General features: G+C 35.1%; 1 protein-coding gene across 1 annotated transcript in view; it reads right to left on the reverse strand.

Moving 5' to 3' along the window:
• The window catches only part of PTPRR (protein tyrosine phosphatase receptor type R), a 99,066-nt gene that overhangs the window by 9,540 nt on the left and 62,855 nt on the right, over positions 1-26,671 (reverse strand). Inside the window, exons 7-12 of the mRNA XM_070946734.1 lie at positions 16,030-16,216; positions 15,067-15,151; positions 13,565-13,644; positions 13,109-13,246; positions 1,625-1,735; positions 170-327 (exon numbers count right to left, since the gene is read on the reverse strand). Of these exons, the coding sequence (XP_070802835.1) occupies positions 170-327; positions 1,625-1,735; positions 13,109-13,246; positions 13,565-13,644; positions 15,067-15,151; positions 16,030-16,216 (759 nt within the window). The remainder of the gene's footprint in view (positions 1-169; positions 328-1,624; positions 1,736-13,108; positions 13,247-13,564; positions 13,645-15,066; positions 15,152-16,029; positions 16,217-26,671) is intronic.

A 26,671-nucleotide genomic window follows, 5' to 3' on the forward strand; every position in this document is an offset into this window, starting at 1 on the left:
CATGGACTGAACAGAATTAAATAAAAAGCTCCGTATAGTGTAAATAAACCAGCTTTCCACTTTCTTGATATGTACTATCAACATTGCAAAAATCCATTTTTAATTCATATCTTTCCTATTCTGCTCCATTAAAATCTAAATTTAAAATCATATATAAAGTGAAAATTACCTGCAATGAACAATTATAGGACCTCTATCAGTTGAAGCCTTCTTGTCCTCTTCTACATCCAGCATGAGTTGTAAAAGAGGTTGAGCACTGACTGGAGTTTTGTGATCTGGCCAGGAAGTGTACCAGTAATGTTTGACATTCCTCAACTGGTTTCCTTGCTGAAAACCATGAATGATATACATATTTTGTTAACAACACTGTTGACTAAAAATGAGGCATGGTGTGTTTCTGCACTCAGCAAAGCAGGACTTTGGGGTCCTGAGGCTTGGTTGTTTTCTTACAGATGTTTCATTACCAAACCAGGTAACATCATCACTGCTATCACTGATCATATTATCTGGTTTGGTAATGAAATATCTGCAAGAAACAACCAAACTCAGAGAGCACCAAGGAGTCCACAGTTTCAATCCTTAGCTACAAATGTTGTCTTCTATTGGTAAGCAACTACTTCTATGGAACTCAAATGGTGGACATTCTTCTATGGTTGGCAATGAAAAATTCTGCATATGCAAGATATTTTTATTGGTACTTGGCTATCATCTGAACCTGCATGATAAGCCAAATAAAATCTGCTATCAAACTGTGATCAACCCAATTTGGTAGATTACTGTAGGGATAAAGACCAAACATATCTCAGAAATGTTATTATCATGTATAAAACAGAAATCTACTTCATTATTGATACATAACCTTTCTCAAACTATCTTCTAGGCATACACTGTAATTATCCTAATTCATATTTAACAGATTATAAAGACTACCATTTTGGAAGGCATTTAGTTGAGAAAGGCTGACAATTTTACTCATAATTTAGGAATATATATATATATATCTTTAGCCAGGTTCTTCCTACGTAAACCAAGATTTTTATGCAGCCCTAGTTCAGTGAAATAACAATCCACTAGTTTCTAGGCTTTTTTTTTTTTTTTTTAATGGCAGCCAGCAAACACTCTGCTGCCCATTGGGAGACTAAGGACTAAGGTTGTTTCTTCTTTTCAACTGTTGAAAAGAAGAAACAACCATGATCACACATTGCTCCTAGAAGCATAAGGCTGAAGATACCAGCCTGAAGATGATGAATGAGACTTCATCGAAACGTCGCCAAGGTACTTCCAATTTTACGCGGGACAAAACCCGAATAACCAAAGACATATATATATATATATATATATATATATATATATATATATATATATATATATATATATATATATATATATATATATATATATATATATATTTTTCTACAATATTATATTATGCTGCCATATTAAGCAAGTATATTAATACATAGACTGGGCTACCAGCAGCTGAATATAGTTTTCTTATATATTCTTGTGCAAGATATTTTCTTTGAACCAGTTAACTATTAAAGTTGTGTTTAGTTCAGTACTATACGTGAGGTGAACTAATAAGTATATATAGTGATTTGAAACACAACATAAAAACCAGTACCTTTAATGTTAAATTGCGGATAGTGTAATTCTCACATTCCTCCACATTGTCAACAAGTACTTCCACTTTTCCATATATTCCTCTCTTCTCTGGCCAATACAGCACACATTTCTAGAAAAAAGGATTAAATAATGCTTGATCAAATAAAATAATAAATCAAATTTATTTTTTCTTGAAGGTAGTAATTGTCATAAATATTATGACAGACATTGTAACTGCTTCATCATTAATATTTCTAGAATTTTACATGGTTAAGTTGCTAAGAACATAAATTAACATTAAATCTGTTTGCATATCTTGTAAGCATTTCTAATAACATGAGTATAGGCTGGTGTATAAATATTTTAATAAATAACACTGCAATAGATAGTAAATAGAAATGATAGAATAGAGAACTACAAAAGCAAAGTACGTAAATTGATATGAAATGCTGTAAAATTATCATTAATGCTATGTAATGTTCAATACGTTATGTTTTGACATGTTTTGTTTTTATATATATGTGATTGTTTTTTTGTATTGTTTTTAAAGACAAACTGTTTAATAAAAATTATTATTTAAAAAAAAAGAAAGTTATTTTGTGGAGATTTTTTATTCCAAGATACCTAGAATAGTCCATTTCAGCATTCCAATTTAACTTCTTTTAAATTGAATTAAATTATTGCTTCTTTTAAATGGTTTTTTAAATAAAGAAGTGTTTATGGTCAAACCCATGTGCTGTTGATAATTAAGAGTAAAATAATTGCTTAAATGATGAACGAAACACAATTAGGCCTTCTTAATAACTCCATTCTCTGGAATCAAGTGCTTGGATCACTCAGGAGCCTTATAAGCTTTCAAGAAGAATTGCTAATATTTTCCTCTCAAGGAATTAAAAAGAACAACCATAAATAACCAGAATTATGATTAAGCAAATCTCAAATTGTTTCTCTGACAGATCTTAATGATTGGCTGTTACTAATTAATAAAAATTTTGAAGGCCTACATTTAATTACTACATATTTTATTTTATACTTTGATAGTTTTCTTTTATCTGCCTAGAGGTTAAGAAATCTTATAGGAACATCATGTTTTGAAAATTAAAAACAAAAATGCTAAATATATGTACATTCACAAATTTTAATTATGTTTTATTTTTATATCTGGCAATAGCTTAAGACATACTAATTTCACAAACTTCAATACTATGCTTTTTTTCAACTGTGAATGTATTAAAATTATTTTCATTTTTAAAGGTACAGTGAGTTGGACCTATACTTAACAATGTTAAATACATTTGTCCCATTAATTGGGCATAACTGGTTATACCCATTAGCTCCATCTTGATTGCAAAAGGTCTTCAACTCCAATTTAAATAAAGTTCTAAAAATAGAAAAGCCTGTACCCCAAACAAGGACCATGTAATACCAGAGCAGGTTCTTGGACAAAGAAAAATAAATAATCTAGGTACTATTATTCATTGTTCATTTAAACAAAATGTATGTTATGTAATGTTATTTATATAACCATTCTTTAGAAGCTAAATGGCTGTACTTATCATTATCGAAAAGTAATTAAATTGCTGTACACCAATATTTGGAATAAAGCAATTGCAAACAACAACAACAACCCTATTACTTAAAGCCTTACAAGATAGCCCATCAGTTAAGCAATGGAAAAAATATTTTACAATAACTAATCATGATATTACTTTTGAACAATCAATGTTTTTGACTTTTGTAAAAAAAAAAAAAAATATTTACCTGATAGATATTCAGCATTTATGTGATGACCATCTACTTTGTAACATCAAATTACACTGACTATAACGTAAGAGGGTCCATTCAAAGAGAAAGTTGGAGCTGCCCTCTGGAAATCAAAGAGTCCTGCTACTAACACGGTCAAAACACCGCCCACCTTTTAAGCTTGTATTCAAATGTTCAAGCTCCTAGCCCATGTGACCCAGGGGTTCCTTAATTACATGAAAAGACTAATAATGATACAAAAACCCTATCATACAGGCCTTCCCCTCCCTGGGAAGATGTGTTCTTGCCAACATTAAGAAAGCCAACATAAAATATTGCTGCCTATTCAACATCCTTCTGTGATTTCTTGATAATAGATCAACTATATTCAACTCCTTAAAAGCTAAAGAAATGTTTTTCTTATCTTGTTCCCAGACGTATAACTGGCAGACAGCTCTGGGTGGACAATGAAATATATTGTTCACTTAGACTACCTACCTCACAGCTGCTTCTAACTTTCAATATGGCCCAACAGATTTATTTTTAACACATTACTGCTAGTATTCTAGCAAGATCCACTTGGCATTGAAGAATGAATGAAGGGCAGTTTGTAAACTGCAGATGCAATTGTCATTATAACTGCTAATATGTACCATAAAATTAGTAAAACAGTTACAAGTAAATAATTGATGCTATATCATGAAATCAGTTAACTCAAGTCAGACAACTAATTAAAGTCATATTTAGATGCAAATCTGGAATTGAAATTCACACATACCAGTTTGCAATATTGTATATTTTATGAATTTTCATATTTTCTGCAATCGTTTAGATGTTAATCACATTGTTTGGTAAACAGATGTGGAGGTCAAAATGTATTAACCACAATCAATACAGTATACAATTGATACAAAATTCTGATAATTACACAGAAACAGGAGTTGTAATTCCAGAAATTATCATTATTAATTTTATTTTTATATTGTTGTTTTATATAAAAGAAAAATGTAAGCCATCTTCACTAAAACAGTCAACATTGTAACTACTGATTTGGCACAAGGGATCAAAATATATAATGTAAAACATGATGATTTGTATTTCTTTTCCTTTTCATTAAATTTCATTTTACTCTGATTCTCATCTTGTGTTACCACATCTTGTGTTGCAGCCTGAAATGCTAATTACAAAAACATTTTATTTGCAATGTGACTTTTAATGTACATGTTACTGGTTTATAGCTATTTCTTAAAATACTGTCTAAACTTTTCATTAAAGCCTCACTAGTTTGAAGAGTTGTAATACTTTTTTGATACACATGAATTGCCTGGAATAAATCAAACACAAAATTAAACCAGCAAACTCTTGGACACATTGAAATGGCTAAATCCCTCATTAAAATATGGCTAAATATGCAAATGGACTGTGCAGAAAATGTCCCTTTTTGAATTTCATTGCTGAATTATACAGTTGATACCAGGTAGTTCAGCCTATGACCCCCCCCCCCAGGGTTGCATAGTCAATGTGAAATAATCAAGGTTTCCAACTATGTTTTATTAGACTCTAAATATTAAATCCATTAAGTTAACTATAAAGTGTATAAATATAATAATCCAGCAACACCCAAAACCTTAATTAAATAAGGTTGTTACAAACTGGTAGAAGTATATTGTGATATTATTAGGCTAGACAGGAAAAAAAAGCCATAAAATGGAAAGGAAAGAGTGTAATAAGTAGGATTTTGGTTCCTTACACAATATTTGTAGCATGGAAAGTTGTGACATTCCAAATATTATAATCAATCCCTAGTAGTTTTTACTGTAAGTCACATTGATTGGAGTTATTGGAAGTGATAATTTAGTAACCCATTGAGAGCCATCTCTGGGGTACATAATTGATCTATCTACAAGGTTTCAGTAAAGTAACAATGAATCAATTAGTAAAGGTTAGAGGAAAAGCAGCAGATGTATAGTATATTGAGTAGAATGTGCAAAGGATAGATCATGTGTTCTTGTGAAATTTGGCAGAGCAACACAAGTCCTAGAGAAAAATGGAAAAGAGCCAAACTTCATTGATCAAAACTGGCCAAGTAAATTGAGATTCAGTTGGAAACAAAAGTTATCAGGAAACTGAATCTAGGGCTGCTGTAATAAATGTGACCGAAAACTCAAAGATTCCCACAAGAATGTTGTTATTGTTAAGCAACACACCAGTTGGTCTTCTGCCATTGATAATTTGGGTTGTTATCATGGAGACATAGGGAGAAGAATATTCCAGAAGCTTAGCTTTATTGCCAGTACTCAATTTCTCCCAAGACTATATGGACTTTGCTTTTCTATTTGTGGCTTTTATGTTTTTTATGTTGTAGAATTCAGAAAGTTCTGTTGGAGTGATGATTTTGCTCCAATTCAAATCAAAATAAGAAATATTATGCCTGTTTTTTAGCCTGAGGGACATTGGCAACTATATTCTGCATTACTATTAATCTTCATTCCTATCACCCATCTCCTCCCACTTATGACTGTATGACTGTAACCTTGTTGCTGGTATCCTTAAAATTTATATTGACTGTTTCCCTCTGACTATCATTAAGTGTTGTACCTTATGATTCTTGACGAATGTATCTTTTCTTTTATGTACTCCAAGAGCTTATGCACCAAGACAAATTCCTTGTGTGTCCAATCACATTTGGCCAATAAAGAATTCTATTCTATTCTATTCTATTCTATTCTATTCTATTCTATTCTATTCTATTCTATTCTATTCTATTCTATTCTTTCTTCGTTTTTTATCTATCCTTTCAATTTCTATATCTCTTGATTCCTTTGTATTATATCTCCTGATTTATTTCTTGAAAATAAATCTTCTTTTCTTGAAGATCATGTCCTCTTCTTTAATGTCATGGTTTAAGAGGGGATTAAATACATTCATGGAGGGAAAAGTTATTATGGCTACTAATATAAAAATAATTTTACTACAGGTAATAGAGTTGATGTACTATAGATTATTGTGGTCATTCCCTGCATTCACAGAAATTAAAACTATATAAAAAATCCAGGATAATCAACTAAAGACAATACCATGCAATACTGGCTGGGAAGAACACCCTGCTTTATAATAGCAATAGCACTTAGATTTATATACCACTTCACAGTGCTTTTCAGCCCTCTCTAAGCAGTTTACAGAATCAGCATATTACCCCCAACAATCTGGGTCCTCATTTTACCGGCCTTGGAAGGATGGAAAGCTGAGTCAACCTTGAGCCTGATGAGATTTGAACTGCCAAATTGCAGGCAGCCAGCAGTCAGCAGAAGTAGCCTACAGTACAGCATTCTAATCACTGCACCCCTCTGGCTCTACAATATTTTGTCCTAGATCCAGATTCTAACTATAATACAATTAATGAAGGAAGGGATAATAAGTAGCTGGACAGATAGGGGCACACTATACATGCATATACTATGCTATAACATTTTTCTCTATGTTATAGGAACCTGTCCTCACTGTGAGAATTCATTAACTTTTGCTTAGATTAGGGGTCTCCAACCTTGTCAACTTTAAGACTTGTGGACTTGAACTCCCAGAATTCGTCAGCCAGCAAAGCAAAGCTGGCTGAGGAATTCTGGGAGTTGAAGTACACAAGTCTCAAAGTTGACAAGGTTGGCGACCCCTGGCTTAGATCATAATATGACATTCTGATTCCGCTTGTTGTCCTGTCTAGCTAACAAAATGGATTTTTGCAGTTGGTGACTGGAGGAATGCAATGGAAGAGAAAGTAGAGAATTGTTAAGAGTATAATGAGTGATGTTTTTCTCATATCCGTTCTAAGATAAGGGAATTTTTAAGCACTTTCCAATGCCTGATTAAGACTGAATAGGTCACACAGACATACCTTCTTGATTTTTGTGGCGAGGGGAGAGGCAAACCAATTTATACTGGGTCTGTGATGGACACAGTAAGAAAACCTGGTTAATTTCCATGGAGTGCTAATTTTCTTCCTTTGCTATGCAAGGTTGCAGAAGAAATACCCACCCCTAAATGCTTTGAAGGGAGGACATGTTCTAATCTAATATCATTAAAAATATTCCTATTTTCCTTGCAGGATGATTAAGGGAAAAATGTATGAAAGTTTCTCCACGATAGCACTGCTATATAAAACCCACTTCTGGTTTGATAAACACATTTCAAAGTCAAAAATATGACTTATTGGGATATTTCAGTAGGCTATAAAATGTGTTTATTTAAAATAGAGTGACCATTGAATATTTATTTTTACCTATCCTTTCATAATGTTTGGATGCCATACTTCTTGTAAGTATTTACTGCCCTTTTTATTGGGTAAACTGTTTCTCGAAACAAATGGGGTAACAGAAGAATTTTTTTTCTGTCGTATAAACCATTCTTCTAATGATTTGATCAAATATGAGAAGCTCATATAAACACAAATGTCCATGTAGCCTGGGATTTCCTTAAGAAATCTCGGTCTTTTTTATTATGCGGAAATTGCCACTGTCAGTGTAGGACAATGTAGAGAAACAGTATTGTAACGAGTGGGAGCAATTCAGGTAAACACAGGGCTTCCTGATACATTGAGAATTATTTTGTGTTTCTTTCAAGTCATTCTTTTCAAACAGTGTTAGAAGTGTTTCTTTTAAAAAAGTTTTTCCTTTGGGAAAAATATTTGTTCTGTATACCATATTATAATAGGATAGGTTTTCAGAAGTATTTTGATCAGTCCTGATAAGGCACTACTTATCGCACATTTCCTTAGAAATTATTCTTTTATATGTTTTGAGATACACATGTGTTAGATACTCCTTTATAGATAACTGTCTATGCTCTTTTCCTTGTTAGAAGCCACCAAGCCAATAAAGAGCCTTGATGGCGCAGCAGACTAAAGCACTGTTAAGTAACACCAGCTGCAAGTTCAAATCTCACCAGGCTCAAGGTTGACTCAGCCTTCCATCCTTTCGAGGTAGGTAAAATGAGGATCCGGTTTGTGGGGGCAATAAGCTGACTTTGTATAAAAAAGAACACCGCTGGGGGGGGGGCGAAAGCCCTACTAAGCAGGTATATACAAAAGTATGAAGGCTATTGCTTAACGCATTGTAAGCCACCCTGAGTCTCCGGAAAAGGGCGGCATATAAATCGAACCAATAAATAAATAAATAAATAAATAAATAAATAAATAAATAAATAAATATTTATTTCAATTAAAAAGTAAACAAATAAACAAATTAAGCTATCATTTCAAAGCAGGACTCAACTAATTTCTGATAAATAGGTCATTTCAGTCAAAAGGATGCCACAAACTTCTAAATTTTATTAAGTTCTAACCTCTTAAGACATTAGAGACATCAGAGCTTCCACATTAAATACAGACATTTAAAAAATCATATTTTTCTTTCAATCTTCATATTTTTTCTGGTTTTTCTATAGAGATCACATTTTCTCCCGCCTTAAAAATCACTTTCCTCTGATTATTAAGTCTATAAATAATGCTTATTAAAAATTCAGGGTTTCAATTGAACATTTAGACATTTAAAGAATCATATTTTTCTTTCAATCATTTATACTCTTATTACCTAACCAAATTAATATTTGTATATTTATATAGTCAAATTCAATAGAAATGGAAGTAGAAAGAGAAAATATGGAAAATAATAACAGTAATAAAAAAGAAATAAAAAATAAAACAGAGAGAGAGAAGAAAAAAGAATGCAGATGTAACAGAAAGAAAATAAAAAGAATAAGAGAAAAGGAAAAAGGGAAAAGGGAAAAGGGAAAAAAAGGAAGGAGAAGGAAAACACCTCCTAACGATATTCAAACTTCAAATAAACAGAAAGCGTTACATCCATTTTAATCAAACTGTATTATTTTTCTTATCTTGCTACCAGTATATTCCATTTTTTTTCTTTCTCCAAACTGTCCAAAAATGTTTCTTTTCAATTTCAATATTGTCAAGGTTATAAGCTCTATAAAGTTTAATTCTTTTATAGAAATTATTCCATATATGGTATCATCATCTCTTCTTCTATTGCCACACCTTTTCCTTTTATTGCTGCACTCGTTAATTCAATTTTAATTGTTCAATTCCACTTCTTCTCTCCAACCAACAATAAGTTCTCCAATAGACAGATTGGATATCTCCAGAATCAAGTCTCCTTAGTTTTTCCCAAAATAATCCAGTTTAAGTAACAATACACAAAGTTTCTCCTTCCAGTTTGCTCCTTCGCTAGCAATCCACAATTTGTCACTTTTACTTCGTCACAGCCAGGGCTGGATTTAGATAAAAAGAGGCCCTAGGCTATTCCACTTATGAAGCCCTTTCACCAGTAGTGGGATTCAGTTTTTTTAACAACAGGTTCTGTGGGCGTGGCTTAGTTGGGGGTGTGGCTTGGCAATCATGTGACTGGGTGGGCCTGGCTAGCTGGTCACGTGACTGTGTAGGCGTGGGTAGCTCATCATGTGACCGGGTGGGCGTGGCTATGTGCATAGGGACTACTCAGAGGGCTGAAAAAAGTCATTTCTGACTGGGCCTCGCACTTTTGACCGGTCCTCACACTTATGACCATACTCACATTTATGCCCATGCAGCTTTCTTAACAACCATGTCACTCATTTCACAACTGCTTCTCTTCACCATGGTGACAAGATAGGGCAAAAACGTAAAATGTGAGGACAGTCGTAAGTTCGAGGACTGGTCAAAAGTGCGAGGACCAGTCAAAAATAACTTTTTCAGCCCTCTGAGTAGTCCACATGCACAAAAGGACTACCCAGAGGGCTGAAAAAAGTGATTTCTGACAGGTCCTCGCACTTTTGACTGGTCTTCGCACTTATGACTGGTCATCATTTATGCCCATTGTAGCATTCTTAACAACCATGTCACTCATTTCACAACTGCTTCTCTTCACCATGGTGACAAGATAGGGCAAAAACGTAAAATGTGAGGACACTCGTAAGTTCGAGGACTGGTCAAAAGTGCGAGGACCAGTCAGAAATAACTTTTTCAGCCCTCTGAGTAGTCCATATGCATAAAAGGATACAGCAATAGAGAGGGATGAAGGAAGGGAAGGGAAATTAGAGTAGGAGTGAGGGTAAGAGAGGGAGGAAGAGAGGAGGAGAAGGAGAAAGGAAGAGGAAGTAGGGAGGAGAAGAAGAGGGGGAGGAAGAGAAAGTAAGAAGGAAAGAAAAGAAAAGAGAGAGGTGGTAGGTTTGAGGAGAAAGATTGCTGTACAATAAAAAAGATGAAAGGGAAGAAAGCCAACCCCAAACAAATATAAAGATATTAAGATAAAGAATGAATTGTTAAACTTTAAAGAATAAAAGAGAACAAATATGAATAAATAATAATTAGAAACACACATACAAACATACAATGTATTTTCTTTGAACAGAGTATTTGGCCGGTTCACAAATTTAAACAGTGTTTAGTCATTTCAATTTAATTTACAATTTCTATATTTCCTTTTTGCCATATTTATTCCTCATCTATTTTTGTAAAAAACCAATATTACCCTTCATCCTCATCTCTAATCTTAATCAAATTCAATTTTTCCCTTCTATTCTATATTATACCCCTTCCCATTGTCATCTATTTTTATATCCATCCTCACATTGGTTAATTATGTAATATTAGTTGTTTAATATAAATTCAACATTTTAATATAAATCAATTAGTTATATAACTACCTTTTTTGTATATTAATCAATATGAACATGAATATTCCAATTATTTCCATGTAATCCAATTTCTTACAAATCAATTAATTATATTTACCAATAATAATAAACCAAATAATTTCCCCCATATATTCCTCCAAACCACAACTTAACCATTTCTGCTTTCAGAAATATACAATTAATAGTATCTCAATTATTATAATTCCCTAGTTAAATAGAGCTTTTTTTCTTTTGTGTTTTAAAATCCTGAACTCTCCTCTTTTTCCCTAAATTTCCCATTGTTTGCACCTACCTTTTTTGGTGAGGAAAAAGAAAAGAATTCTGCCTGCCTAATTTTCCAACCTTGCAGCAACAGCAAAGCAGTTTCAGTTTCGTTTCTCAGCATAGCTAGGGGAAAAAAATCAGCACTCTTTGCAAGGAAGCAGAAGAGCCCTGAGCAAAACAGCTGAGACAAATCAGCTGAGAGCCGGGAGGCCAATTAGCCTATGCTGAAGCTCCGTGGGCCAATAAAATTACAAAAAAACCACCGAACCCTTTGTTAAATTGCTGGCTCCCCTGCCCCTCACCCACCACTATTTATTGGCAATAAATAGTGGTGCGGAGGGGCGGGGCAAGCCAGCAATTTAACAAAGGGTTCAGCTGCACCACTGGCTCTAGGGCGGCTCTTTGAAGCCCCGCGGCAAGAATTTGAAGTTTTTTTTTCCTCTAGCCATCGGAGGCAGCAATAGATTGGGAGTGGGCGGGGTAAGCGAACGGCCGGCGATCCAACAGAGCAGAGAGTGAGGGTGAGTGAAGGCGTGGAAGCTGCTTTCTCCATCCTGCTCTCTTGCGTCCGGAGCCGGTGGGGAACCACGTGGCAGCCCACGTGGATCCCAGGCAGCGGAACTCAGGCTAGGGAAGGGATGGGCAATTGTGGCTCTTTTACAACCTGTGGCCTTCAACTCCCAGAATTCCTGAGACAGCCAAGCTGTCTCAGGAATTCTGGAATTTGAAGTCCACAGGTTGTAAAAGAGCCACAATTGCCTACCCCTGGCTACAGTAGGCTGGCGCCGCGTGGGTGGGAGGTGAGGGGCGGGCGAGCCAGCAATTTTACAAAGGGTTTGGCCGAACCCCCTAGAACCCCCAGAATCCCACCACTGTGTAGGCCCCTCTTGATCTTGAGGCCCTAGGCTGAAGCCTAGTTAGCCTATAGGAAAATCCGGCCCTGGTCACAGCTGGTGTCCATTTTGTCTATCACCGCTTGTCTTTTCTCTTTGCTTTAAAAAGTTCCTGTTTACCTTTTCTTCCCTTTTTCTTTCTTCAAGTAATCCATTCTCATTAAGAAAAGAAAAAGTGCCAAATTTTTGTATATTTCCAAGAAAACGATCCTTCCAAAACAATCAATGATTACTATAATCCGTTAACAGGTCTTTTCCTCTTGTTGTTTATTTTGCAAAATCCTTTTGCCCGGATAGTTTATAGATGCTAGTTAAGGCTAGGGCACACTTGTTATAAACCAACACTTGAAAGCTGCTCCCGCCTGGGTTAACTCACACTCACCCGGCATTCGAGTACATTGCTCTATTTCTCCACTTCTTCCTCCTGCATGTTGCTTCTCTCAGTTGTTGCAGCCTCAAGGCAGCCGTCATAGCTGCCGCTCACCCGCCACTGACACAGAGGGCAATCCACCGGCCCCGAGGAACCTGCCCATTCCTCTCAGTCATCTGAGGGGTCCCTCTCTTACCCCCTGTTCCTACAGGACAGAGTAGGTCCGCAGATCTGCCGGCGGCGGCTTGACAGACGGGGTTTTCGCGTTATTTCCCCGTCTGGATTGCCGCGACACCAACCGGAAGTCTTTTTGAACAAAATTATTTCTTATGTTACCATTTCAAATCTGAAAAGCAATGCCTTTTTAAAAAAATAAATGTTTTGAATATATTATAATGTTACCCACACTAAATTTATTAAGGTGTTTTAATAGAGTGCTTGAAAAAAAATTTTTTAGGGGCTTGAATATTTGAGTAGTATTGGCTGGGTTGAGTTTTTTTTTTTTTTTTAGAACTAGACAGTGTCCATGATTGATTAAGCTAAAAAGTCTTACCTCATTTTTCTCCTTCAGCTTTGTGATCATAACAATAACAGGACTGTCTTCTTGCCATACCATCAGCCAAAAATCATTCACAGTATTAATCATAGGACCCTGAGTTGCAATGAAAGCCTTCTCCTTGCCAGCATAACCCTAATTTATACAAAGATGGAACAGTCATATTAAAATTTGTGATTATAATAGGCTGAGAAGAAAGAAGAAAAGAATTAATATATTTTGTACAAAGCTTTAGTTAAAAGTCCAATACACTTCAGAACAACACTTTATGGAATGATTGCTCATTTTTATACAGTATATACATAGTCTATTTTCTACTGTCAATAGTAAAAGGCAGTGGAAGTTGGTGGCAGAGTAGTAAACTAAGTGTTTTGATAAGAGAAGAACTGAATGGGAAGCATGAAGATGAAATATATGTTGGCAAGTCAGCACACTGCACATCAGTGTACTTACTCTGATGTAGTTAGCATTTATGTAGGTGCTCAAAGCATCCCCTGGGCTCCTTGGTTTCAAATATACCCTGCTTACAGGATCTGTAAAGACAACACAGGTGGAAATGGAAATGAAAACCTAAAGTAGTAAAGGGAAATGTCATAAAAGCATAAGGATTTTTTAAAGAAGCTTGATGATTTATGCAATGATATTGACAGCCTTAGGTATGACAGGGTGTTACAAATCCTTCCAAACATTCCAGAAAAGCTGTGCAACAGATACACGAAGGATTCATACTGTCTTCTGTCTGCTTTTGAGTTTTGTGCAAAGGAAAAGGGGAGGAGAACCTATTTCCCATATGCATGTTCTCTATGCGCAAGGATAGATAACCCAATTTTTTTCAATATTTTTGAAAACTTGAAAGTATGAAGGGAGAAAGTACATTATATCCTTCTGAGATCATCTGAAATAGCTATCCAGAAATTAAAACCTAATTTTATCACAGAAATGTAATTCCCAGTCTCCTATTGTCAGATAAGTTTGTCAGAGGTTTGTGCTCTTATTGTGACATTGGGAGGGATCAATTTTGCCTCCTCCATTTAGTATCATACCTGCACTAGAACGGGCCATCAAAGGTGAGACTGAATAAATCCCATCCAATTTAAAGAGTATCCCGGTTATTGTACTTATATAAGCATACTCTGTGGTACTACATTTGGAGTAGGAATACACCTCATTGTATTAAAAATATTAAATTAATCTTATTTTTCTGCAACATAGAAGATTATTTTTAAAATCTTTCTGAGCTATAAAAACCTGAGTTTCAGCTTTACTGCTGTTGATTGAGTAAAATACATCAATTAAAGAGAAGGGAAAGGTGGGCCCATCTTCTGCCAGTATAGTCATTACTGTACTAACTTTCCTAGCAGTGGATATGACTGCAAACCAAGGATACACACTTCGATGGAGACCACATTTCTAATCATGACTGCTTAGGTACTCAGTCCAATTATGGCTCTTTACTGGAGTAAACTATATTCTGCTTTTTGGTTTATTCTATTTTCCCCTTCTCCCCATTGCTACTTAATCACAGTTAATCTTATGACTCTTTAGCATATGTTTTAGCAAAATCAGATTCTTGAAGAAACATACTTTGACAGAGGAGAGAAGTATAAAATTTGAAAATACTTAAGCTTTATTGATATAACAAACTATTTTAATAGAAGTTTCCAACAGTAATGTACATTAATAAAGTTTATGGTAGGATAAATGCTTATTTAGTTTTCCATGCAACTTGACACATCTATACAAGTTGGGCTTAAGAAGTCAAATGCAGTTCATCAACTGGAATTATGATAGCAGCAATAATAACAATGCATATTAAGAAAACATTATTTCACAAATCACTTTGCAATCATCCCAGGTTGCTTTAATTCAAGAACACCTATAAATTAAGAATTAAAAAACTGATAATAGGAAAAGGGAGAATTAACTGATAAAAGTATCACTTTAAAGCAACTTACTTGGAAGAATGGTTTTATAACGATTTTTGGTTCCATGACTAGGGATGTCTATTTCTTTAGGATTGACAAAATTCATGGGAATTTCCTAAAGAGAAAAAAAAACCCTACATTTTATTATGAGTAATTCTTAGTATCAATGTTAACAGTGATTTATTGCAGCTTGTAAGAAGGTTTATCTCAAAGCCACAGCATTGTTTTTTTTAAAGAAATAATCTGTTTAGAGATTTTAAGTTAAAAAGCAAAAAGAGTATGCGATGGCTCATTTATTAAATTATAAATTTAGATTTATAGTCATCAAAAGACTCTAGGGAGCCTGCAAAGTTAAACAGAATAAATAATACATATACAACCACATTCATCCACATGGTGGTGACTTTTTACTGGTGACTGTTCAACTTCAAATTACCTCTCCAAAAATTTCAGAATAAAAGTACCACCCTAGTCAATTTCTATTGGGAAGCCTTAGTCATGGTTTGATTTATGTTTGATCATTACATTTGTTTTGTTTTGATATGATCGCAAATCAGATAAACCAATGAGTGCTTGCTTAGCCTTCTCCAAAGCTATTTGGACTTAAACAATCTTTCTGGAATTTCCTTATCTTTCCTATGTTAGGAGACATAATAATGCTATGTAGACCTACAGATAATTGAAGATCTACATGGAAAATCTTGTCTTATAACAAGGAACAGAATTCAGCAGCTATTTATTATGTTTTAGTGAAATCGTGAAAAATGCCAGGACATCTTTGTTCCAAATCCTTAAATCTTTTATATTTTTATATGTGTACTGAAGAAGCACAATTCAAGAAGACTGGTTGGGCATCTCAAGTTTATAACCTTGCTCAAGCAAGGGATTAGGTGGTACAGTACAAATGCCAGAGGTATATCATTTGAAGAGCTATATCATTTGAAAGTTACAAGTTTTTAGTTTTAAAACAACAAAGCAGTATTACAGACTTACCATGAATTCTGTTTGAAGTAAATGAGAACTTGCAACTACTTCTTTTAATTGCTCTTTGGTCAACATTCTGCTAGCTGACTGTAGATACTCCATTGCTACTTTTTCCCTTGGGGTTGGCACAGCTATTAAAGGTTCGGCACATCCTAAACTGCTCATATCTAAGGTGAGCGAGACGTTGGATCCTCGTCTGTACAAATATAATATATATTTGTAATTAATTGTTTATGTGAATCGACCTGATAAATTGAAACTTGATGAATAATACTTGAATAAGAAAATAAGTATATTTATTGGAGGATAAATGCCACTGAATACAGAGAAAAATATTACTATGTAAAGGTCTCTTTTGAAATTTCTTTATTTTATTTTATTTTATTTATTTATTTGTCAAGTATGTATTAGATAATATATATAAGTATAAGCATGAATTGAATACATAAAATGAATACAATTAAAGGGAACATTAGGACAGGGTCGGTAGGTACACTGGTGCTCTTATGCACACTCCTTACAGACCTCTTAGGAATGGGGTGAGGTCAATAGTAGCCAGTCTAAGGTTAAAATCTTGGGGGTTTTGGGATGAAACCACAGATAGTGCATTCCAGGCATTGAATACTTTGTTGCTGAAGTTGGTGTTTGCATTACAAATAAGGAAAAGTATATTGTGTCAAGGTTCCGACCGATGTCCTAATAAAAACAGGAGCCTCAAGCTGGTTTTCAAGAAAAATCCAGTTGTTTATTAGGAGCGCCATGTTGGCACAGACCTAGTGAAGTCAGCTCTGATCCCACTCAGTTTGTGCCTTGCCTGTTTCTCCCTCCCCCCAAGGCATGTCATCAGTCACATTCCACAACAAAGCAATTTTGCAGGTCATAGAAGTCACTCCTTCCGGCCATTACTGGTTTCTGTGGAAATGGCCTTAACTTTGGCTGGCTAGGATGTGCATTGTTTTGACTGAGGTGCAAATTCCTCGATTCAGCTGCGAGACTCGTTTCCCCATCCTCCTGCCTATGGCAACTCGGGATCAGGTTAGAGAAGCTTCACGAGTTGAACATATTGAATGGTATAGAAAAAAGTAATACAAACATTTCTCATAAAAAATTGAACAACACATCTAAATCAAAACTTTGAGAACTCATGTGGCTTGGGGAAAGCAAAGCACTTTCTAAAGAGTGAAGAATTAACTTAAAATGCAGAACCATTGCAAGTAGAAGGTAGATGAAAGACCCAACTAAATAGCCATTAATAAAATATAATTTGACTTGTGCTAGTTGGAAAAAGTCATATAAAGCCAAAATAGGATTATTTAACTATAATTACTAAATTTTGGAAAGTTACTGTTGTAATCCAGATGAAAATATAGTATGGAGAATCATCTTCCTCTTGTTATTTCAGAAATGTGGTTGCTTTATTTTTCTAATCTTGGTATGTAATAGGCAGAAAAACTGGTTTAAAATATTTTTTTCTGTATCAGCACTAAGTATGGACTTAAATTTTATTAACCCAGAATGTATCACTGAAGACGTTTTGCTCTGTTTGCAGTATAAATACCAGTTTTCATGATGGCAGGATTGATAAAGACATTTCTAGTTCAAAAGCATTCCTGTGCCTTGGTGAAGCCAAAACTTTCTCTGAGTTTTTGAGCCAGATTGGCTATTTTTAAAGCAATATTGAATAAGCTAACAATGCAGAAGAAAAATGCAATCATTTATTCTTGTCAGTGACCTTAAACAGATTACCTTAAAAATTGCCACAATAGTTGGATCACAGATTTTTCATATCCATTGATTAGTTGCAGAATCAGACAATAATATATAGGTGTTACTGTTCTATTTTATGGACTCCCCCACTTGAAAAATGGGACAGTAAACTCTAGTATCTTTTCTCACTAACATTTTGATTTATTTTGATCAGATCTCCCTAGTCAGTTTACTCAATTTGAAATTCCTCTATGTATTTGGTTGTCACTTTTACTTATTGTAAAAGGATACTTGCTATAAATATTTATTAACACCATCAGATATATGGCAATGTGCTTATCATGTCCCATTCAGGATCTGATGGGGATGTGATGGTTCCTTTTCTGGATGAATTTCCCCTTTACATTAATCACTTGGCAACACTTTTGAGAGTTAAAAGCATGGAATGATAAATTTTATTTAAAATGCCAGGAAGTCACCTGGCATAACATTACACAAATCATTAGAATAGTACTACACAAGTGGAAGGTAGCAAATTGGAAGAGGCTGCCAAACATTATTGTTTACACCTAAAAGCTGGAGACCAACTTGGAAACAGTATAATTTGTAAATGTGGCTATTGAAGTATTATTAAAGTGATATAGGAGAAGGAATATGCCAATTAAGAAATGGCTAAATTTAAAATAGGTTATCTAACCAAACTCTTTTATTTTATTATGTGTCTTCTAACTCTATGCTAATTGTTAATGAGCAACTTCAAGACCATGTCTCTATAGTTTTAAAGTAAACTTCAGCAGGAGACCCTTCAAACAAAAGACTGAGCATTAGGCACTTGGTATTATTAGACCAACAATCATGACTTCAGGCTGTACATGCTTCAATATATTTGAAGTGAAGGAACAATTCTGCCTCCACCCTTCCTTGAGGACCCAATTATTTTTTCTTCCCTAAAATAAATGAAAGATATTCCTTGAAGATATAACCAGCAGTATTATTATATTTTAACTCATACAAAGTTTCCCTTCTAAAATAGTATTGATAACCTCCAACTCATGCAAGTGACATAAATAGAAGGAAGAATTAAAAATAAGAACACTAGTTTAATGGTAACGTTGAAAGTAAAGGCCTTGTTAGAAGAAACTCTTAAAAAGGAGATCCTAAATCTTTAACTATCTGCTGATCTCAAACAACAGAAATAGATTTAAAAGCTCCCCTGCATCCACTTATCCACAAGTGAGATATTGTTTCTTGTTAAATGGGCATCAATGAAACTGGTTTAAAACATAATAAACCAGCTGTGGTGATGCCTGTTTAGAGTGGGGCATTTTTTGACTTTTCCTACTTTGTAGATATGACACCAGAGTTTATAACTAAATGCTAATGCAAAATACACTGTATTTTAGTGTTGAGTCAAAACAGGAGGTTAGGTTTTTGGAACATTTACACCCAAAACCAATTCCTGTATCAATTTCTTGGCAGTTATTTAAAAACAGTTCACAATGTTCACAATGGACCAAATATGGGGGAGTAGGGAGGGAGAGAACATGAAGTAAACCCAGCCAATTCTTCGTTACACTATGCACAATCTTACTTCTATAAAAGTGTGTGTGGATTTCTTTAAAAAAAAAGAGTAAATACATTTTGTTTTATAACAAAGCACAATTGAAATGTTGATATTTTCTTTGGCTTTGACATTGTTTTATCAGGCAATCATGACAAAGGGGTTATTTCCTCTGCTGCAAAAATGTGGCAAGAGCTAATTATATCTTTGAATTTATGGCTTTTCCAGTTCAAGAGATTAATAAAGAAAATTGGCATTGAGAAGCAAATTGATTCCTCTGAATTGATCCAAAGATATAGTCATCAGACAAAAGCACAGTAAAATAATTTTATGGAAATTTAAATTTAAATAAATTTATGGAAAGGAACAGAAAATTAACTGTTATTGGTACAAATTAATTATAAAAATAGAATTGTAGCAAATAATGCTTCCAAAGGCTTTTTCATATAAGAAGTAAGGCTTACATTAATGTATTAAAGCTCCCAATAATGTTTTATAAGGTGTATTGAGACTGAATCTCACTGACCTAGAAAAAGAAATCAAGACACCCCCCCCCCCTCACACACACACATTGTGACACCCTGTCAGTATACAATATTAGAAATATGACTTAAAGGAGCCAGATCTTTAAGGCTTCCATCCTTCAAGGAAAGTGCAAGTGTTGAAAGATAATCTGGTCCTGCAAATTGCAGCAAGCAGTTGCTCAGGTATAGCCAATGAATACATTCATTTATTTGCTGACTCTAATGGATAATTGACATTTATCGCTGTTTCTTGGACAACAGCAGGACTAAATTTTCAGTGGTCTGGCAACCTCCCTGTCAGATTTGTATATGGAGATGCCTGTACAGAAAATCTGGAAAGCATACGTAGATTAGAATATAACTATAACATTGTTAACTAGATTGCATAATTATGATTAACCTATTTATTCAAAGTCCTGATGCCTATTTTTATTCAACCCCCCCTTCCCTGTTCCATAAACACAAATATCTGGCCTTAATTATGGGTTCACTTCAGTAGTGGGTTTCAAAAAATTTTACTACCGGTTTTGTGGGTGTGGCTTGGTGAGTGTGGCATGTCTTAATGGGCGTGGCATGGTGGGCATGGCAGGGGAAGGATACTGTAAAATCTCCATTCCCACACCACTCCAGGGGAAGGTTACTGCAAAATCCCAATTTCATCCCGATCAGCTGGGACTTGGGAGGCAGAGAATAGATGGGGGCAGGGCCAGTCAGAATTTTTACTACCGGTTCTCTGAACTACTCAAAATTTCCACTACCGGTTCTCCAGAACTGGTCAGAACCTGCTGAAACCCACCTCTGGTTCACTTGCATAGTATGTCATGGCTGAAAGGCAACATTCTACATGAAATTCATATTCTAAAATAAGTGGGAATAGAATTAAAGAGAGATTTTAGCGAAAAAAATAAATGTCTGTAATATAATTAAATTATCATTGTGCATTTATAGAAGTAGAAAAAGGGCGAAGGAAAGAAAATTGAACAATCTTCTATCCATTTTTGGAGTTCCTAATCCAATGGCACTGACTCATTAGTACCTCCTGAACACAAGGAGACAGTAGAGTGATGATACAGAGTTATGGATTTACTCCTTCCCTCTCTTTGTCTATATCACTGCCTGCTTTTTATGTAAGAGTTTGCTACTGTGAAGCTGCTCCTTTCTGCCTGTCTTCAAAGCATGCAGACATAGACACAAACACACAGAGAATTTTTGCTTTGGGACTCTGTTTGGTAAGAAGCAGCTATCTAGTTCTAGGTTTATAATGCATTTCCTGTAAATTTCCTTTCTGTTATAATCATAAAGAATACTTGACTAATAATTGCTCAATAGTTTTCCAAGTTCAACACGCTTGTTCAGGACCATCAACCTTCAATACTCTTTTCACTGGGAAAAGTTTTAATGTGAATAAGGTTATACTTACAGCCCATCATAATAGCCAAATACTCTTTCCATATGACATATTCCATGTTTATGAAGTAATCTGAATCAATATTAAGTTACTTTTACTTACTTAATTTTACATATTTCGACAATAGGTTTTATGGTGTTGGTTTCCAAACTGCCAAATCCATGCTAGAGATTTGGGCTTTTTTAGAGGATGTCAATTTTTAGAGAATGGAGAAGGTCATGAAATTCAACTGGAAAATCTCTTCAGGAAGCTCCACCTTTTCACTTTATGTCAACCAATCTGATGAAGCCCATAAATCACTGAAGTAGTCATTTCCTGCTTTTCCCTTAAAACGAGTTCCCTCATCACTTTTGGTGATTATTTTAACCAGTAGTTTCTGCATTCTTTAACACCAGGCTCTGAATGTCATGTTCAGTATTGCAGTACCCATCCTGATTTCATTCATTTTCTGGATGGGGCAAAGAATTATGCATAGCTGATTGAGTTTCTTCCTTTCCTCATCCATTATCTCTGCCTTTTTTCTTTCTAACTGAAGGTAAAGAGGCTTATGCATTCCACTATATACATTCCTGAAATGAGATTCCATGACTGGAGTTCTTTGTTGTATAGTGTCAACAGGAGAGATATGGAAGGAAGTCATTAATTAACCAGCAGAACTACTTGCCTTTGCATTACATAGGGGAAAAAATGATTTGCATGTAGCAATGGTGTGTAGGCTCTTCAGATACCTTTTGAACAAAATATGGAAGTACATGCCCATACTATAGTTTAGCTACATTAAATATTCTATACACAGACTTTAAAAATTGCTTGTGCCAACCACAGTGGGTACAAACCTATCTGAAAAGGCACTAAAGCCGCAGATCCAAAAATGCAAACTTTTTGGCAATGTGAGATCCTTTGCCAATGTTACCATAACTAGTTGGAGGAAAATACACAAAGAATTATCCCAAAATGTTGAGAAAATTTACATACATGCAACAGGAGAACATTGTATTCAAATAATGTCCTTCAGACTATTCAGGCAATCAGTAATAAGAGAACTTAGCATCATTTTAGCTGTGTAATCAGTAAGAAGAAGACTTATGGAAACTTCTGTAAAGCTTATAGAAAAGATATTTGAAAGCTGTCTCCGTGTGTAACCAGGGGACAGTTATTTCAACCACTTTCTATAACTTGTCTTATTTTCAGTTTAAGAGAGCTATCCAAAGCGTAGAAATAAAAGTGTATAAATGAATGAATTAGGATTGGGTATCATTGTTCCTTATTTTGGAGTATCTGGCTCCCTTCCTTTCTTCCTTAATAAAAATGCGCTCTATCAGATTCTTATTTGATATTATGGTCTTATATTTGGATAAACATAATTTTCCTCTTTAATAATCTGGCTGAGTAGGTATAATTGCCTTGCTTTATTTGTTAAATAAAATCAGCTAAAGCATTTCTTCCCTAGATGGATACCCCCACCCCCACCCCCACAAACAAAATAGGAGAGTAAACTGAATTGTTGGTAACCTAAAGACACTATTTAAATGATTTAAAAAAATAACTATAAACTAAGCAGCATTTTCAGTATCTAGATTCAGATTCAAAATCACTTCCAAGCATTAGTCAGACTACATTATGCCACAAAGGAATGAAGGAAATGGTTTTTGAAAGTACTTCTAGACTAAATTTTAAGCAATTGGTATCTGGTTGGGACAGGAATTGTTCCACATCCTGTGCAGGAAAAGAGCTGAAAGAAAAAACATTTCAGTTCTCCCTCTTTTAATCAGCCTTTCTAAAATTCTGTCAATTGACTCCTATTTATCCAAAAAGTTAGGAATGGACTATTGACTGAAAGACAGATAACTCCTGTCTGTAGCTCTCAATTAACTCCACCATCAAATGGAGATTTATCAGGCAAACCAGATTTTCAGATGAAGGGATAGAAACATTCACAAGGCACCTAGGTGCAGAATGCTTAGTTAGGGTCTGGTAAGATCATGAAATAGAAATCAGGATAGGCTATAAGTCCTCAGAGATTCTCAGTCATCCAGGTCATGGTTGTCTCAAAGGTGCTTTTTCAAGAGGCAACTGGACTTTCTTGTTTTTTCTTTGAAGACGTTTCGCTTCTCATCCAAGATTTCTCATCCTCATCATTCTCATCAGTTGCTTCCTGAAAAAGCACCTTTGGGACAGGATAGGCTATGTACATCAAAGCTGATTTGATTCTCAAGAGCTGGAAACATCAGTTGAAAAAAATGACATGTAGCCTTTCTCCAAATTGATGTTGTTGGGGGCAACTCCTCCCCTATTAATTTTAGAGCAGAAACAAAAAAAATACAGGAATTGATCCTCAGATCAGCAGAAACAGAATTTTTACAATAGTCTTGCAAAGGGTCCTACTAAGGTGCACATGGGCACATTTTCACTTTCCAGTGTACAAAATTTTACCAATTCATTAGAAAACCAAGACTGATTTTCATAGTTTATTTCTGAATACTATTAACAGATTAATCCAAAGATGTATTAAAATGATTATTGAGGTTATCATCTGTTATTAAATGCTTAATTGAGTCACTGAATCAAAAATACTTAGTGTTGTGGCTACTGGCCAACTACTCCTGTGTAAAGTAGTATTTCCAATTAATCATCTAATATGATTGATTGTCATTTCATTGAGGGAAGCTAATGATTATTTCCTTTTATTGTCAAAAGTCTCAAATAATTTTTTATCTAGGTTTAATATAGACTGGAAAAATCTTGAGCTCTAAATGCTTTGAACAATCTTATAATTACTAAAACAAAGTCATGATGAAAGAGACAAGGAAGGAAAAGTGAGAGCAATCACATAGTTTTTACAGTTATATAAGAAGCCTGCACAGAAATATAAATGGGAATAATAACACAACAACCACCACCACCTTAACAGCTCTTAGGTTCTTGGTTAGGATTTGAACTGTTAAGTTTTTACCAGTCCCAGACTGTGAATCAAATTGAAGATTAAATCAATAACAACAACAACAATAGCAATAATAATAGAATAACAGGATTGGAAGGGATCTTGGAGGTTATCTAGTCCAACCACCTGCTCAAGCAGGAGAGTCTACACCATTTTAGAGAAATGGCTGCCCAGTCTCTTCCTGAAAGCCCCAGTAATGGGACATCTACAACTTCTGAAGGCAAGTCATTTCACTGGTTGATTGTTCTCACCGTTAGTTCTAGATTACTTCTCTCCTTGATTAGTTTCTGTCAATTGATTCTTGTCTCGAAAAACACTAATTGGTAATTCCAGCCATACCTACCAACTCCCAGATGCTTCCTATTTCTATACGCAAGTCTCACTAACTATACTTCAGCTGCCTCTATGCATTTAATTATATCCAAAAGAATTTGGTTTTCAATTATTAGATTCACCGCAAGCAACAAAGTAGAGGCACATTTGTTTACATATAGCACAATATATAATAAATATTCTCTACAAGAGACAGTTATGCCTGAACCAAAAAAATATTGATCACTCTTATTTGTAAAACATAACTGCAAAACAGTTGCTCTGCAGTCTGACAGAGAACATGGCAAAATAATTATGCAGCCCATCTGTCATGAGTGGCCAGTATCCTTTATAAATTGGATGGATTTGGTGTAAAAAGCATGATAAATACTTTTCTGTGGGAAGCCAAAAAAACCCCATTGCACTGAAGAAATCAACAGCTTAATAGTGTACTGACAACATAAGAACCATACTTGATGAAATTTCTAAGATTGTAATCTGCACATATTAGAAGACTGCTGAAGATCGATATAAACTGTTATAATCTAGTACTGGCCAATTTCGAGCCTGAGATTGGCTTGGTGCTCTTGATGGGAAGTCTAGAGAAGAGGGCTGGTGGGCTACATGTGTTCTTCCAAGTCATTTAATAGTGATCTGAGGCTGCTTAAGGGAAGAAAGGAAAGAAAAAGTGGAAAAGACAATAAGCAAACCAGCTTTCTTGGGAAGGGAAGGAAGGAAGAAAAAAAGGAATGAAGAAAGGAAGAAAAAAGGAAGGAAGGAAGGAAAGAAGGAAGGAAGGAAGGAAGGAAGGAGGGAAGGAAGAAGAGAGCAAACAAAAATGGTATGGAAGAAAGTTTTTTCTGCTTAGCCAGGATAGAGAAGAAAAAGAAAAGCAGTATTTTATCAATATTGGGAGGATGATAGGGGAAGAAAGGAGAATACAGGTAGTCCTCAACTTACAACAATTAGTTTAGTGACCGTTCAAAGTTACAATGGCATTGAAAAAAGTGAATTATGACTAGTTTTCACACTTATGACCTTTGCAGCATCCTCATGGTCATGTGATTAAAATTCAGATGCTTAGCAACTGGTTCATATTTATGACGATTGTAGTATCCCAGGATCTTATAATTCCCTTTTGCAACTTTCTGACAAGAAAAGTCAATCGGGAAGCCAGATTCACTTAAAAATCGGGTTACTGACTTATCAACTACATTGATTTACTTAACAGCTGCATCAAGAAAGGTTGTAAAATGGGGCAAAACCAGTGGTGAAATGCTCCCGGTTCGGACCGGCTCGGGTGAGTAGGTAGCGATGGCGGCAGGCAGTTCGGAGAATTGGTAGCAAAAATCCCTGCCCCCGCCCCCATGCCCAGCTGAGCCACGTGATCATCAGAAGCTTTTTTTCTTTTAAATGCCTCTGACGATCCAAGCTCTGACAATCCAAGCTCTGACGATCCCAGCTGAGTTGCCTGATCAGCAGAGGGTTTTTTAAAAACCCTCTGACGATCAGGCAACTCAGCTGGGATCGTCAGATCCTTTTGAAAGCATTTTTTACATGGTTTTACATGTAAAAAATGGTTTTAAAAATAAAAAAAAATTGGCCATGCCCACCCCCCACACACCAAGCCACGCCCACAGAACCGGTAGTAACAAATTTTAGATTTCACCACTGGGCAAAACTCATTTAACAACAGAAATTTTATGGTCAACAACAATAGTTGTGGTCATAAGTTGTGGTCAAAACTTTGTGCTGAGGAAGATAAAAAAATCCCTGCATTTTAAGTGGGGGGGTGGGGAGAGATTTTGTTTAGATTTTTATTATTTAAAAATAACCAGATATTATATCTCAGAATAAAAGAGTAAAATAACATAATTGTTTATTTGTCCTTCATTTTGAGCCTCTGCATACCTTGATCAGCCTGGTAGGATCTCAAACTGACAGCACTTGCATACCCATTGTGCTGTTTGTGCACACATTGTGTACACAATGTAGGTCAGATTTCAAAGACTTTTATATACTTTCAAGTCTTTAGAATCCAGATTTTTTTCCCCTTCTGAAGTAATAAATGGCAGGTTTGCTTTGTGGCTTTGTGCAGGTGAAAAAATTTTACATCAATAGCTCAGGAACTGTTGGTTTTCACCACACAAGGTTCCGCCATTATAGTTACATAGTTCAAACTAATTGTATAGGAATGA

Source organism: Pituophis catenifer, unplaced genomic scaffold, assembly GCF_029215685.1.
Source record: "Pituophis catenifer annectens isolate HBS135680 unplaced genomic scaffold, rPitCat1.0.hap2 SCAF_7, whole genome shotgun sequence".
Taxonomy (NCBI): Eukaryota; Metazoa; Chordata; class Lepidosauria; order Squamata; family Colubridae; genus Pituophis; species Pituophis catenifer.